A 16947-nucleotide genomic window follows, 5' to 3' on the forward strand; every position below is an offset into this window, starting at 1 on the left:
TACATTGTAATGGTTGCAGACTTGGCAAACAGACCCAGTTTCCTTATCCCACCAGTGAGTCGGTATCTCAGCATCCTTTTGACTTAGTTCATTCTGATGTTTGGGGTCCTGCTCCCTTTGATTCAAAAGGTGGTCATCGCTACTATGTTCTATTTATTGATGATTTCTCTCGCTACACTTGGCTTTACTTCATGAAATCTTGTGGCGAGGTTCTCTCTATATACAAACAATTTGCTGCCATGGTTCACACCCAGTTTTCCACGCACATTCGTACTTTTCGTGTTGACTCTGCTGGCGAGTTTATCTCCCAGCTGTTGCATGGTTTTCTTGCGGAACAGGGTACTCTTGCCCAGTTCTCATGTCCTGGTGCTCATGCTCAGAATGGCGTTGCCGAACGTAAGCATCGTCATCTGCTTGAAACGGCTCGTGCACTGATAATTGTCGCTTCTCTTCCACCCCACTTTTGGGCTGAGGCTGTTTCTGCCTCCACCTATCTCATCAACATCTAGCCATTGACTGCTTTGCAGGGTGGTATTCCTATGGAGTGTCTCATGGTTGTTCTCCTGACTACTCAGCTCTTCGTATGTTCGGATGTGTGTGCTATGTCCTTCTTGCCCCTCGAGAACGCACCAAACTGACTGCTCAGTCGGTTGAGTGTGTTTTTCTTGGCTACAGTGATGAGCACAAGGGCTACCGTTGTTGGGATCATGTTGGTCGTCGCTTGCGCATCTCGCGTGATGTGACTTTTGACGAGTCTCGTTCTTACTACCCACATTCTTCTTCCTCGAGCTTCTCTGTAGACGATATTTCTTTTCTTCTTCTTCCCGAGACACCCCGCTATGTGCCTCATGTTCCACCTCTTCCTCCTGCACCTCTCATTCACACTCATTCTCCACCGACAGCATATTCCCCATCCTCCTCCTCCACCTCTCCACCATCATCTCTAGTCCGTCGCCCTCTCTCACCATTTCCACTCCACTATACTCGTCGTCCTCGTACTGAGGATGCTTCTCCTGACTCGCCTGACGTGCCTTCCACCTTTGGTGCACCTTTTCTCACGCCTCCTCTGGTTCATAACCTCCGTACTCGGTCTCGCCCCCCACCTGATCGCTATTCTCCTGATCGGTATGGTCTCTCTATTATTGCTGAGCCAACTTCCTATTGGACTGCCATGACTCAGCCTGAATGGCAGCTTGCGATGGCCGAAGAGCTTGCGGCCCTTGAGCGCTCTGTCACATGGGATCTGGTTTCCCTCCCTTCCGGTGTTTGTCCCATCACTTGCAAGTGGGTCTACAAGATTAAGACTCGCTCTGATGGTTCTCTTGAGCATTACAAAGCTCGTCTTGTGGCCCGTGGTTTTCAGCAAGAGCAGGGCCGCGATTATGATGAGACATTCGCTCTTGTGGCCCACATGACCACTGTCCGCACTCTCCTTGTTGTGGCTTCTGTTCGTCATTGGTCTATCTCTCAACTTGATGTCCAGAACGCTTTTCTCAATGGTGAGTTGCGTGAGGAGGTTTATATGCAGCCACCACCGGGGTACTATGCTCCTGATGGTATGGTATGTAGGCTTTGCCGCTCCGTCTATGGTCTTAAACAGGCCCCTCGCGCCTGGTTTGAGCGCTTTGCCTCTGTGGTAACTGCCGCTGGTTTCTTGCCTAGTGATCATGATCCCACTCTGTTTGTTCACACGTCTCCTCGTGGTCGGACACTTCTCCTTCTCTATGTAGATGACATGATCATCACTGGTGACGACTCTGACTACATTGCCTTTGTTAAGACTCGCCTTCGCGACCAGTTCCTCATGACTGATCTTGGTCCGCTTCGCTATTTCTTGGGATTGAGATCTCCTCGACCTCTGATGGCTTCTACATCTCCCAAGAAAAATATATCCAGGATCTTCTTGCTCGTGCTGCCCTCGGTGATGAGCACACTGTTGTGACTCCTATGGAGCTCAACATTCAGCTTCGTGCCTCTGATGGTGAACCTCTTCCTAATCCCACTCGCTATCGTCACCTCGTTGGCAGCCTTGTCTATCTTGCTGTTACGCGTCCTGGCATCTCCTATCCTGTCCACATCCTGAGTCAGTTTGTCTCAGCTCCCACCTCTGTCCACTATAGTCACCTCCTCTGTGTTCTATGATATCTTCGTGGCACGATCTCTCAGCGTTTTTTCTTTTCCCGCTCCAGCTCTCTTGAGCTCCAGGCCTACTCTGATGCTACCTGGGCTAGTGATCCCTCTGATCGACGCTCGCTGCTTGTTTACTGTGTCTTTCTCGGGGGCTCTCTTATTGCCTGGAATACAAAGAAACAGACTGCAGTTTCTCGCTCGAGTACATAGGCTGAGTTGCGAGCCATGGCTATGTTGACGGCTGAGGTGATCTGGTTACGGTGGTTACTTGAGGATTTTGGTGTGTCTGCCACTACCTCGACTCCTTTACTGTCAGACAGTACCGGTGCTATCAGATTGCACGTGACCCGGTGGAGCATGAGCTCCCCAAGCACATCGGTGTGGATGCCCACTTTGTGCGCGTTGTTGTGCAGGATCAGACTCTAGCCCTTCACTATGTGCCCTCTGAGTTACAGTTGGCTGACTTCTTCACGAAGGCACATACTCGAGCGCAGCATGGCTTTTTCCTCTCCAAACTCAGTGTTGTTGGTCCACCATAAGTTTGAGGGGGGTTGTTAGATGTGTATAGTCTGTTTTCGGTATATCCCCATTGTATAAGGGGTTTCCTGCACTTTACCACACATGTATATGTAATGGCCTTTGGCCCTCAGTAAAGAGTAGTTGCTCATTCTCTAACAGTCCTCACCTGCAACTGCAAACTGTAATGCAAAGACAAAAGTAGTTTAGCAGATGCTCGTCTGTACGACATTTTGATCCAACTGTATTGTGCATTTAGTTACATTAGAGCTGGCAAACTACTAGGCCAAGTGTAGTGAGCTGCTACTATGAAAATTGACTTTTCTTTTTAACTGCAAACCATAGAAAAATTGTTCTATAGTAATTTTCATTGATAAATCATATATACAAATACAAAAGCAGTTAAAGCAATCGACCAATACCAGTTCTACGAAACATTTTTTTTGAAAAGGAGGAAGACCCCTGGTCTATGCATCACATGATGCACACAACCATTTATTGCATAAAGTTTCAGGTTCAAAACAAGGTCTCAAACAAACCAACGAAGCGCTTAAAAAAGTTTCCACAATCGGCTAAAATAGGGTAAGATGAAACAACACTTATTCTATTATTGGACTGTCATCCAAATTAGTTGTAAGTATCCCGTGCGACCATCTCGCACCGATTGCACCAATATCCATAAGCTCCATGTGGTCCGCATGGCTAAGTAACGACCACGTACAGATCCAAGCAGACGCCCTAAAGATAACCTGCAAAAAAATTGCGATGGCTTGTCTATTAAAGGAAACATCATTCCAACAATTCCATATAGCCCAAAGTAATGCACACTACAACTCGAATATGTTCCGCCGCCTTAGGCTCTACACCAGTTAACCAAGTCCCAAATAAACTTGATAAAGTGTTGGGGGATACATTAAAGAACACATGAATGGTCCGCCACAATAACTTGGCAAGTGGGTATTGGAGAGAAAGATGTTGTATTGATTCGCCCTAATCACAAAAGCAACACCGTTTACTACCCTCTCAACCACACTTTGCCAAGTTATACTTTGTCAAAATTACTCCCTTATGCACAAACCATATAAATACCTTGATCTTTAACAGCACCTTGATTTTTTAAATGTGAAGCGATCTCGGGATAGGCCCGGTGTTTACCAAGTCTGTATACATGGACTTAACTAAGAATACACCTAACACAGATAACTTTCAGAGTAAAGAATCCGGCATATTAGAAAGGTTAATCTCCATTAACCTATGCATAAGATGCAACCATCTATCCTATCGTTCCCCCACCTGCATACGCCTAAACTGAATATTGAGAGGAACATAACCCAACACTGTACTAACGAATACCTCTTTCCGTTGTGCAGTGTTGTAAAGGGAAGGATACTGCAAACTTAATGGTGATTCTCCCGGCCAGGTATCTTCCCAAAATCTAGTACTATTTTCGTTCCCAACTATGAATTTGCTCTGGTTGAAGATGGAAGCACTTGTCCTCATTAGCCATTTCAAAACAAGAATCAATCTGTTGTGCCCTGACTTGTGCTAGAGTTTTGGAATGTAAGTATTTGCTACACAACAACCGTAACCATGTAAGTTCTGTGAAACATGATCATCAAATAGTTATAAGTTCTATTCTACCCAAATTTTGATCTTTTCAGCTTTAGCCGACTTGGCTTTGATTTGAGCGACCCATAGGCCATCTTGCAAGTAGTGAATCCATCCAGGAATATGAGGAGTAGCAGACTTGAAGATCTTATCATTTCTAGTAGACCAGATACCCCAGCATTCCATAACCACAATGTCCAAGGCAATTTTCCATGGTAGATGAAGCAGAGCAAGTTGAATTTCATCAAACAATAAGATTCCTCTGTTTCTATTTGGAATAATAGGATCCCGACACTAAAGAGCAAAGGGGCAGTTTTAGAATAGGTGCAACAAGGTTTCTTCCATGTTATCCACACAGATTGCATAGTTATAGTTGTCCGAGTGCATAATCTTTTGATTAAGGAGGTTTCTTGTATTAACCCTATCATGAAGGAGCAACTAAAAGAATCTCTTATGTCTCAATTTACATGAGGTTTTCCATATGTCTCTGAACAAAGTGTGAGCATTCTTAAATCCCATCATGTGCTTATACATCTTCATGGAAGAATATCCTCTGGTAGTCCCCTTGACTACCCATGCATCTATAGAGTTCACTTCAGTTCTATCCTGTAGGTATGTCTACAGAAAGTTGGACTGATGCAATGCTTGCTGCGACATGGGTTTATGGAAGTGTTCTGTAAGGTCTTGTGTTCTGAGAATTTGCTGGAGAGCAATGGTCTTGTTATTGGAGAAAGAACTGACCTCAGGAAATTTGTTAACAAGAGGTTGATAGCGGTTGGACCAGAAAAGAGTTGCATTTCCTGAATTAGCTTTGCATGTAGCAAACCTCTTATATGTGGGCAAGAGCTTAAGCAATGATTTCCACCAGAATGATCCCACCATTCTATCTCCAGGCAAGGAGTTAGAATAGGAAGTTTCCCAAAAGATCTTAACCCAAGGGGTATCTACCTTATTGAGAAATTTATGAATGTGTTTCATAAGTAGGGCTTGATTGTGTGTCTCAATATCCAAGATGCCCAATCCCCCATTTTCCTTTGGTTGACATGCTTTCTCCCAAGCAATCAATGTTGCCTCTATCTCTTGAGTACCATATATCCTTCAAAAGTAGTTCTTCGGGTAGATGTTGTTGAATGTGACATATCTTGTATTGATATTCCTATCTTCTCTAGCCTTGTATAGCTGACTTCTAGAGATATGGTAGGATTAGTTTCCTTGTCACATAAGACATCCTGTGTATATATTGTAACCTACTCCATGGAATACAATGAGTTGCATCCTACACCTTTCCACATGGTATTAGTTTACCCTACGATCTTCATCGCTTCCGCCTTGCGCCGCCGCTGCCGCCGCTTCTCCCTGTAGCCGTCGCCGCCGCGCCACCTCAACCCTACGCCGCCGCGCGTCTCCGGCAGCCGCCGCCGCGCGTCTCCGGCAGCCGCCGCCGCGCGTCTCCGGCAGCCGCCGCCCCACAACTCACCCAACCCCGCCGCCGCCGCTTCTCTCCCGTAGCAGCCGCCGCACCCCTCCCCAAACCCTAAACCCGCTGCTGCCTCCCCTCGCAGCCGCCACCCTTCCCTCCCCTCCCAAACCCTACACCCACCGCTGCCTCTCCTCGCAGCCGCCGCCCTCTCTTCCCCTCCCACGCAGCCGCCACCTTCCGCCGCTGCCATCTTCTCCCTCCACCACCTCCCAAAACCCTAGCCGCACCACCCTCCTCCTCCACCATGTCTCACTCCAAGCCGACCCCTCTGACGTCGGCTCCTTTACCGGTGCCATGTTCACCTCGGATCGTCTCAATGAGCTCCACATCAAGGATCATGTGCCCGTCATCCTCGACCTCGACTCGCCGTCCTACAACGCATGGCGCACCTACTTCGCGCTTTTGTTCCGCTCCTGCCATCTCATCGAGCACGTTGATAGGAGCATCGACTTCTGCGAGATGAAGGACGACGACGAGTGGCTTGCCGTGGACGCCTGCATCGTCAAGTGGCTCTTCCTCACCATCTCTCCAGGCCTCTTCAACATGGTGAACTCCCGTGACCCCTCGGCGTACGCCATGTGGACACGGCTGTGCAATCTCTTCCTCGACAATCAGCTCCAACGCCGTGTCTTCCTCCAAGGTGAATTCTTCACTATGCAACAAAACGATCTTTCGATCGATGAGTATTGCACGCGGCTGAAGGTTCTCGCCGACGAGTTGCGCGACGTCGGCATGAACATCGATGACTCCGTCCTCCTCACCAACCTCCTTCGGCACCTCCACCCCGACCTTGGCCAGTCCGCCGCCAACCTCTCCCTCGTCACGCCGACATACGCGAAGGCGGTCACGTACCTTCGTATGAAGGAGAAGCGCCTCCGCCACTCCGCCCAGCAGGCCACCCACGCCGCTCTTCACGTTGGCATCGCCACCGGCCACGGTGCTTCCCCAACTCAGTCGGGGTCGCGCGCGTCTGTTCCTGCCCCGCCACCCGTGCCCGCACCCTCTGGCGGCCGCAAGCAGAAGGGTCGCGGGGGCCGGGGCCGCAACTCCAACACAACGCCCCCCCCCCCCCCCGCGCGCACCCGTCGCGGCTGCTCCTCCTCCGCCTTGGCTCTCGGGGTATAACCCATGGACGGGCGTCGTGCATGCCTACTCTATGCCCGTTCCCCGCCCACCGGCTCCGGGTATACTCGGACCATGGTCGACTCATCCTCAAGCGCTGTTGACCACGCTGGTTCCCTCGGCGTACGGCGGCCCTCCGGGCTATGGTGCATATGGTGGCGCTCCTCCTGTCTATGACCCGACGCTCCTCTCTGCCCTCCATGTTGCCCCCTCGCCGAGCACCTACAACGGAGGCGGCGATTGGTACATGGACACCGGCGCCGCTGCTCACATGGCCTCTAACCCCGGTATCTTATCTCATGCCTCCCCCTATCCCTTCTCCTCGCGCATCATGGTTGGTGATGGGAGCTCTCTTCCCATCACTCATCATGGTTCATCCTCCCTTCCGTTACCCTCTTCTTCTTTAACCCTCAATAATGTGCTCGTTTCACCATCTTTAATTAAAAACCTCTGTTCTGTTCGTACTCTTACTCGTGAAAATCCTGTCACTATTGAGTTTGACGCTCTCGGTTTCTCTGTTAAGGATGCTCGCTCCCGGAGGGTTCTGCACCGATGTGACTGATAACCCACAAGTATAGGGGGTCACAACAGTTTTCGAGGGTAGAGTATTCAACCCAAATTTATTGATTCGACACAAGGGGAGCCAAAGAATATTCTCAAGTATTAGCAGCTGAGTTGTCAATTCAACCACACCTGGAAACTTAGTATCTGCAGCAAAGTGTTTAGTAGCAAAGTAATATGATAGTAGTGGTAACGGTAGCAAAAGGTTATGATAGCAAAAGTAATGTTTTTGGTATTTTGTAGTGATGATAGCAATAGCAACGGAAAAGTAAATAAGCGAAGAACAATATATGGAAAGCTCATAGGCAATGGATCGGAGATAGAGAATTGTGCCAGATGTGGTTCATCATGTAACAATCATAACATAGGGTGACACAGAACTAGCTCCAGTTCATCAATGTAATGTAGGCATGTATTCCGAATATAGTCATACGTGCATACGGAAAAGAACTTGCATGAAATCTTTTGTCCTACCCTCCCGTGGCAGCGGGGTATGGAAACTAAGGGATATTAAGGCCTCCTTTTAATAGAGTACCGGACCAAAGCATTAACACATAGTGAATACATGAACTCCTCAAACTACGGTCATCACCGGTAAGTATCCCGATTATTGTCACTTCGGGGTTAACGGATCATAACACATAATAGGTGACTATAGACTTGCAAGATAGGATCAAGAACTCTCATATATTGATGAAAACATAATAGGTTCAGATCTGAAATCATGGCACTCGGGCCCTAGTGACAAGCATTAAGCATAACAAAGTCATAGCAACATCAATCTCAGAACATAGTGGATACTAGGGATCAAACCCTAACAAAACTAACTCGATTACATGATAGATCCCATCCAACCCATCACCGTCTAGCAAGCCTACGATGGAATTAATCACGCACGGCGGTGAGCATCATGAAATTGGTGATGGAGGATGGTTGATGATGATGGCGACGGATTCCCCTCTCCGGAGCCCCGAACGGACTCCAGGTCAGCCTTCCCGGGAGGTTTTAGGGCTTGGCGGCGGCTCCGTATCGTAAAACGTGATGAATCCTTCTCTCTGATTTTTTCTCTCCGAAACCAAATATATAGAGTTGGAGTTGAGGTCGGAGGAGCTCCAGGGGGCCTACGAGGTAGGGGGGCGCGCCCCCACCCTCGTGGACAGGTGGTGGGCCCCCTGGCCTTCATCTTTTGCAAGGATTTTTTATTATTTCAGAAAAGTTGTTCCGTGAAGTTTCAGGTCATTCCGAGAACTTTTGTTTCTGCACATAAATAACACCATGGTAATTCTGCTGAAAACAACGCCGGTCCGAGTTAGTTCCATTCAAATCATGCAAGTTAGAGTCCAAAACAAGGGTAAAAGTGTTTGGAAAAGTAGATACGATGGAGACGTATCAACTCCCCCAAGCTTAAACCCTTGCTTGTCCTCAAGCAATTCAGTTGATAAACTGAAAGTGATAAAGAAAAACTTTTACAAACTCGGTTTGCTCTTGTTGTTGTAAATATTTAAAGCCAGCATTCAAGTTTTCATCAAATATTATGACTAACCACATTCACAATAACGCTTAGGTCTCAAGTTTACTTATATCAATGGCATAATCAACTAGCGAGCAATAATAATTAATCTCGGAGGACAACACTTTCTCAAAACAATCATAATATGATATAACAAGATGGTATCTCGCTAGCCCTTTCTGAGACCGCAAAACATAAATACAGAGCACCTTTAAAGATAAAGGACTGACTAGACATTGTAATTCATGATAAAAGAGATCCAGTCAAGTCATACTCAATGTAAACTAACAGTAATGAATGCAAATGATAGTGGTGCTCTCCAACTGGTGCTTTTTAATAAGAGGATGATGACTCAACATGAAAGTAAATAGATAGGCCCTTCGCAGAGGGAAGCAGGGAATTTGTAGAGGTGCCAGAGCTCGATTTTGAAATAGAGGTGAATAATATTTTGAGCGGTATACTTTCATTGTCAACATAACAACCAAGAGATGACAATATCTTCCATGCTACACACATTATAGGCGGTTCCCAAACAAAATGGTAAAGTGTGTACTCCCCCCCCCCACCAACAAGCATCAATCCATGGCTTGCTCAAAACAACGAGTGCCTCCAACTAACAAGAGTCCCAGGGGGAGTTTTGTTTGCAATTATTTTGATTTGATTTGCATAAAGCATGGGACTGGGCATCCCGGTGACCAACCATTTTTCTCGTGAGTGAGGAGCGGAGTCCACTCCTCTTGAGAATAACCTGCCTAACATAGAAGATACGGACAGCCCTAGTTGATACATGAGCTATTCGAGCATACAAAATAGGATATTTATTTGAAGGTTTAGAGTTTGGCACATACAAATTTACTTGGAATGGCAGGTAGATACTGTATATAGGTAGGTATGGTGGACTCATGTCACGCCCTCGATGCGGCTATATCTCCCACGTGTCGAAGCACGACTTAGAGGCATAACCGCATTGAAAGCAATGTCGCAAGTGAGGTAATCTTCACACAACCCATGTAATACATAAGGGAAAGAGATACATAGTTGGCTTACAATCGCCACTTCACACAATACATGAATAAAGCATTACATCATCCAAATACAATCAAGGTCCGACTATGGAAACAAAATAAAAGAAGAACCCCAAATGCGACAAGGTCCCCGATCGACCCCAACTGGGCTCCACTACTGATCAACTGGAATGAAACAACACAACGGACAAAGTCTTCATCGAGCTACTCCTGAGCTCAGTTGCGTCACCGGCACGGTTCAACGGCACCTGCAGGCTGGTTTTGGAAGTATCTGTGAGTCACAAGGGCTCAGCAATCTCACACCCTCGCGATCAAGACTATTTAAGCTTATGGGTAAGGTAAAAGGTATGAGGTGGAGCTGCAGCAAGCGACTAGCATATATGGTGGCTAACATATGCAAATGAGAGCGAGAAGAGAAGGCAAAGCACGATCGAGAAAACTATGATCAAGAAGTGATCCTAGAACAACCTACGTCAAGTATAACTCCAACACCGTGTTCACTTCCCGGACTCCGCCGAGAAGAGACCATCACGGTAACACACGCGGTTGATGTATTTTAATTAAGGTCAACTTCAGGTTTTCTACAACCGGATGTTAACAAAGTCCCATCTGCCCATAACCGCGGGCACGGCTTTCGAAAGTTCAAATCCCTGCAGGGGTGTCCCAACATAGCCCATCACAAGCTCTCACGGTCAACGAAGGATATTCCTTCTAGCGGGAAGACCCGATCAGACTCGGAATCCCGGTTACAAGACATTTCGACAATGGTAAAACAAGACCAGCAAAGCCACCCGAATGTGCCGACAAATCCCGATAGGAGCTGCACATATCTCGTTCTCAGGGCACACCGGATTGTCCAAACTTTCGGTAGGCCAGCCCAGAGTTGCCCCTGGTGGCCACCGGCGGCTGACAAGGTGGACCAACACTCAGAGGAGCATTGGCCCGGGGGTTTAAATAAAGATGACCCTTGAGCCGGCCGACTCAAGGGAAAGAAAAGTCTAGGTGGCGAATGGTAAAACCAATGTTGGGCCTTGCTGGAGGAGTTTTATTCAAGGCGAACTGTCAAGGGGTTCCCATTATACCCAACCGCGTAAGGAACGCAAAATCCGGGAACATAACACCGATATGACGGAAACTATGGCGGCAAGAGTGGAACAAAACACCAGGCATAAGGCCGAGCCTTCCACCCTTTACCAAGTATATAGGTGCATTAATTAGATAAGAGATATTGTGATATCCCAACAAGTAAACATGTCCCAACAAGGAACAACATCTACATGTTCCAACAAGGAACAAACTTCAATCTTCACCTGCAACTAACAACGCTATAAGAGGGGCTGAGCAAAGCGGTAACATAGCCAAACAACGGTTTGCTAGGACAAGGTGGGTTAGAGGCTTGGTTCAACAATATGGGAGGCATGACAAGCAAGTGGTAGGTATCGCAGCATAGGCATAGCAAAAGAGCGAGCAACTAGCAAGCAAAGATAGAAGTGATTTCGAGGGTATGGTCATCTTGCCTGAAATCCCGCAAGGAAGAAGAACGAGTCCATGAAGAAGACAAATGGACGTAGTCGAACAGTTCCTCACAAACGCGACGTTACCGGATTACCAAGAAGAAGTACACCGGAAAGAAAGCAAACAACATAGTAAACAACCACTACAACAACATGGCATGATGCACAACCAAGTAGGATGCATGTCCGGTTTAAAGAAGCATGGCATGGCAAAATGCACAAACAGTCCTACAAATTAAGTGGAGCTCAACATGAAACTCCGTTACATATTGACGAAACACCACATTCAAGTTATTTAGTTCGATCTCGTTTATGTACCCAACAATATTAAATGTTGTTAAGCATGTCAAGAGGTGAAACATAAGAAAACTATACCATCTAAACAATTTAAATGGGGCCGGATATAACAAACAACAAACCCAGTAAATCCCCATATGCATTAGTAATTTAATGCAAACAACACTTTAAACATTCTTGAAGTGGTTATCATGATGCGGATGGCATGAACAAGTTTATGCAATTTTAATTTAAAGTTGACATGAGAATAATATGGAGCATTTGTCATCGTGGCAGAAAGAAAGGGTGCCACGGCGACGATAACGGAAATGGTGCCATGGCAACGTTCCGGTTCCGGTAACTCGATTGAGATACCGATGCAAAGGAGAAGTGTGCGGATGCATGCAAAAGATGGTGGGGCGCTCCCGGATTCTGGGTGTCCCACGAGTCGATGGCATGGAAGCGAGAGACACTCCGGACACGGTGCAGACAAAGGGTGCATCTCATACGACACAAGCATTCGTTCTCGGACGATCGTCTCGGGGTTATACCTTTGAAGCGTGTGAAGGGGACGGTTCTCGTTCGTAGAGGGAAGTAGACGTTCTCGCGACGGCGGTAGTGGAAGTAGACGTTCTCGCACGCTCTAGGGTCGACGGTAGAGGTTCTCGCGATCTCGCCGACGGTAGTGGAACATGACGATCCGGATAGGGTACTTGGCAACATGCACGTCGTCGGTAGTTGTGCACAATCGTTGTCGGACTTGACGGTTTCGAGGTCTTCGGACGTAGTGGTACATGTTCGTTTTTCGGAGAGGTACATGGCGTTCTTCGGTCACAGGTACTTGACGTTTTGCTATCCGGGTCTTTGGCGATGGTCGTTGTACACATGACGTTGGGGTACTTGTCGGTCCGGGTCTTGACGGAGTAGATGTACACATTTCGTACATGAACTTGGCGTAACCGTGTGGTAGTCAAAATTGGCGGTATCCGAATGGTACTTGGCGAATACCCGTAGTCGAACTTGGTGGCCTTGACGTCCAACACAAAACAGCACAAGGGGCCTCGGGTCACGCGAGGAAGAGGAGCGGCGCAAGGCGGCGCTGGGTGACTGCGGGCATGCCCCAGTGGCCTCGGTAGAAGGACAGCGGCAGCAAGGCGTGAAGGAGCTCCTAGACCGGCTGCGGGAGACGATGCACTTGAGGGCGCGGCGATGCAGGGAGCAGCAGCAGCTCCTGGAGCTTGACAGCAGGTGAGGAGGTCAAGGCCAGCACCGGTTGGCGCCGTGGCGCAGCTCGGCTGCGGCAAGGCGAGGGGCGTCCTTGCGGGAGAGGGAGGTGCACGGGAGGAAGAAGGAGAGGCCGGCGACTTTCACTGTAGGCGGTGGTGTATTGAGGGTGAGGCGGAGGCGCCGGTAGCCGGCAGGGTGGAGCCGAGGAGGAGGTCCGGTGACGGCCGGTTGTGACGCCCCCGATTGGACCGTACACTAATCATACACGCAAACGTGTACGATCAAGATCAGGGACTCACGGGAAGATATCACAACACAACTCTACAAATAAAATAAGTCATACAAGCATCATATTACAAGCTAGGGGCCTCGAGGGCTCGAATACAAGAGCTCGATCATAGACGAGTCAGCGGAAGCAACAATATCTGAGTACAGACATAAGTTAAAAAAGTTTGCCTTAAGAAGGCTAGCACAAACTGGGATACAGATCGAAAGAGGCGCAGGCCTCCTGCCTGGGATCCTCCTAACTACTCCTGGTCGTCGTCAGCGGGCATCACGTAGTAGTAGGCACCTCCGGTGTAGTAGGAGTTGTCGTCGAAGGTGGCGTCTGGCTCCTGGACTCCAGCATCTGGTTGCGACAACCAGAAAGAAAGGAAAAGGGGGAAAAGGGGGAGAAAGCAACCGTGAGTACTCATCCAAAGTACTCGCAAGCAGGGAGCTACACTACATATGCATGGGTATCAAGTGGAATAAGGGTATCATATGTGGACTGAACTGTAGAATGCCAGAATAAGAGGGGGATAACTAATCCTGTCGAAGACTACGCTTCTGGCAGCCTCCGTCTTGCAGCATGTAGAAGAGAGTAGACTGAAGTCCTCCAAGTAGCATCCCATAGCATAACCCTAACCGATGATCCTCCCCTCGTCGCCCTGTTAGAGAGCGATCACCAGGTTATATCTGGCACTTGGAAGGGTGTGTTTTATTTAGTATCCGGTTCTAGTTGTCATAAGGTCAAGGTACAACTCCAAGTCGTCCTGTTACCGAAGATCACGACTATTTGAATAGATTAACTTCCCTGCAGGGGTGCACCACATACCCCAACACGCTTGATCCCATTTGGCCGGACACACTTTCCTGGGTCATGCCCGGCCGCGGAAGATCAACACGTCGCAGCCCCACCTAGGCACAACAGAGAGGTCAGCACGCCGGTCTAAACCTAAGCGCACAGGGGTCTAGGCCCATCGCCCATAGCACACCTGCACGTTGCGGACGCGGCCGGAAGCAGAACTAGCCCCCTTAATACAAGAGCAGGCTTACGGTCCAATCCGGCGCGCGCCACTCAGTCGCTGACGTCACGAAGTCTTCGGCTGATACCACGACGTCGGGATACCCATAACTACTCCCGCGTAGATGGTTAGTGCGTATAGACCAAATGGCCAAACTCGGATCAAATACCCAGATCTCGTTAAGCGTGTTAAGTATCCGCGAACGCCGACCAGGGCCAGGCCACCTCTCTCCTAGGTGGTCTCAACCTGCCCTGTCGCTCCGCCTCAAAGTAACAGTCGGGGGCCGTCGGGAACCCAGGCCCACCACTACCTGGATGGAGCCACCTGCCCCTTCAGCCCCCATCTCCGAACAGTATCACAGTTAAGGTAACTGTGTAAAGTAAATTGTATATGCCCGTGATCACCTCCCGAAGTGATGGTGCCAGGGGCGTCGGGGATGGGCGCTTGCGTCGGGGTTGGGCGCGATGGCGGCGGGTCGCGCGGTGGTCGAGCAGCGGCGTCGGGGAGGATGGCGCGGTGTTGGAGGGGGAGGAAGGAGACCGGGAGGGTGGCGCTGCGGTGATCGAGCGGGGCGCGGGGCCGGGTGCCTCCGATCCCGATCTGGATCGGGGAGGCACCGTAGAAGGGGAGAAGTGGGACGAGTGGGGGGAGTGGGTGCGGTCAGTGGTGGCTAGGGTTTCGGTGGGGTGGATAAGGGGAGTGAGGTGGGCCGGCCTGGCGGCCTTTGCCAGGTTGGGCTGAGGCCCAAGGAGGGGGGCGTGCGGCCTGCCGGGCCGAAGCCCAGGGGGCAGGGGGTTTCTCTTTTTTTTTGTTGTTTTGTCTTTTTTGTATTTCCTTTCTTTTATTTATTTTCTCTTCTGTTTTGGCTAATTGTTTGGGCACCAAATGAGTTTTGTAAAATATGAGAGTTGGCCCACAATTCACAACACAATATATCCTACCACCAAAAACTAGTTTGGGGTAATTATCATTTCATATTTATTTTTTTATTAATAAAAAGGTTAGTAAATAATGTTTTCAGCCACCGTTTGAGGTTGTTTAAGTCACTTATCAAATTTCAATAATGTTGTTTACAATTTTATCATAGCCTCTGATTTATCTACTATTTATTGAACATTTTAGTTTTCATATTTGAAAAACTTTTATTGTTTGCTTGATTTTGATTTTGAATTTGACTCGGTTTCGAACTAACGCGAGATTACTAACAGTAATCAAAGTGACGTGGCATCGTTAACGTGGGATTACTGTAGCCTAATTATCCGGGCGTCACACCGGTGTTGTGGCTCCGGCGAGCTTCGGCCAAAATTGGGACGAGTGGTGCGGGGCCTTGCTGGAAGAAGGAGTGGAGGGGCTCGGCGTGAGCGAGAGAGAGGGAGGCGCAGGTGGTTCGGACACGGGAGCGAGAGGTGGGGAGATCGAGCGAATGGAGAGGGAGAGGGAGTCGGGTGCGAGCGATCCTCTCCTGGCGGCACAAGCAGGAAACGAAGGGGGAGAGAGGATCGTCCAGAGGGTGTGGGCTAGGGTTAGGTGTAGGTGGGATGGCTGGGCCTTGGAGGGGCAAATGGGCCTGCGCTGGAGGTTGGGCCGGCCTGTGCTATCTCTCTTCTCTCTCTCTCTCATATTTCCTTTAACAGAAAAGAATTGGAGAGACGAAAAGAAAGAGAGGGATAGGGAAAGAATTAGCGCACGCAAATAATATTCCCGAACTCGCAAAAATGCGCTGGTTCCAAGAAAAATAGGAGAGGCATGATCGCAAGGATTTAATTCAAAATCATTTGAATTTAATTCAAATGGTTTGAACAAGGGCTAGGAATAAGAGGTGTCCAAAAATGTTGAGGTTTTAGGAGGAGCCTCGAGAAAAGAGATGAGAGATATTGGCAAGGTTTGAAGGTCAAAATCGAAGAGGAATAGACATGGGAATTATTTTGCACGTGTGTTACGATGATTCCAAATTAATGGAATATTTATAATAACTCCCTAAATATTAGGAGGATAAAGTTATAAAGAGAAGTCACTCTTCCCTCGATTTAAATGGATCAAAGATCCACACAAATTATTTAGTTGAGATGCAAAAGATTTATGACATGATGCAATGCACATGATGCAAAGATATGAAATGCATGACACGCAAGCAAATGACGAGGCAACAACAGCGAATAACTGGACGACACTTGGCACATCGGTCTCGGGGTGTCACAACACTCCACCACTACGAGAGGATCTCGTCCCGAGATCTAGAATGGCACCGGAAGGAAAAACAGAAGAGAAAGAGAAGAGGTAAAGCTAAGTTGCTTCTTTGACAAACGAGTGAAACCAAAGAACCTTGAAAAGGTTAAGCCATTTCGAGAAAAGAAAAAAAAATACAACGGAGATGAGCGAAGTTGAAAGCACTCCATTAGGAAAGAGGAACGAGGAAGAACAAAGTTGAAAGCACTCCGATTGAAAAGAGATGCAAAACTTGATAGGATGAAAAGGATTTGAGCAAAGGGGCACAAAACTCCGGTTAAATGGGTAAGAACGAAAAGAACACCATGCGAGATGATGAGAGAAAAGAGCAACATCACAACGCCTCCGGAAGAAATGAGAGGACGAAATGGAATGAATGGAGGAGAAAACAATATCTTCTACCTCAAATGATCTTGCAAAAGCATCTTTAGGAGAAGGTTCGAAACGGAGTTGTTGGTAAAAACAA

General features: G+C 48.2%; 1 protein-coding gene and 1 pseudogene across 1 annotated transcript; one reads left to right on the top strand and one right to left on the bottom strand.

The window, feature by feature from the left end:
* Nucleotides 1-961: 961 nt before the first annotated feature.
* LOC147975926 (uncharacterized) lies at nt 962-5924 on the bottom strand (annotated as a pseudogene).
* Nucleotides 5925-6028: 104 nt separating this feature from the next.
* LOC147975927 (uncharacterized) lies at nt 6029-6859 on the top strand. Its single transcript, XM_087520651.1, has one exon. It carries the CDS (start codon nt 6029-6031, stop codon nt 6857-6859), a length of 831 nt encoding a protein of 276 aa, XP_087376777.1.
* The last annotated feature ends 10088 nt before the right edge of the window (nt 6860-16947 follow it).

This window comes from Triticum urartu, chromosome 4A (assembly GCF_056163025.1).
Source record: "Triticum urartu cultivar PI428250 chromosome 4A, HENAU_Tu73, whole genome shotgun sequence".
NCBI lineage: Eukaryota > Viridiplantae > Streptophyta > Magnoliopsida > Poales > Poaceae > Triticum > Triticum urartu.

Bases quoted from the DNA above. Each gene is read 5' to 3' on its own strand.
- LOC147975927 (XM_087520651.1), top strand. From the start codon at position 6,029: ATGTTCACCTCGGATCGTCTCAATGAGCTCCACATCAAGGATCATGTG.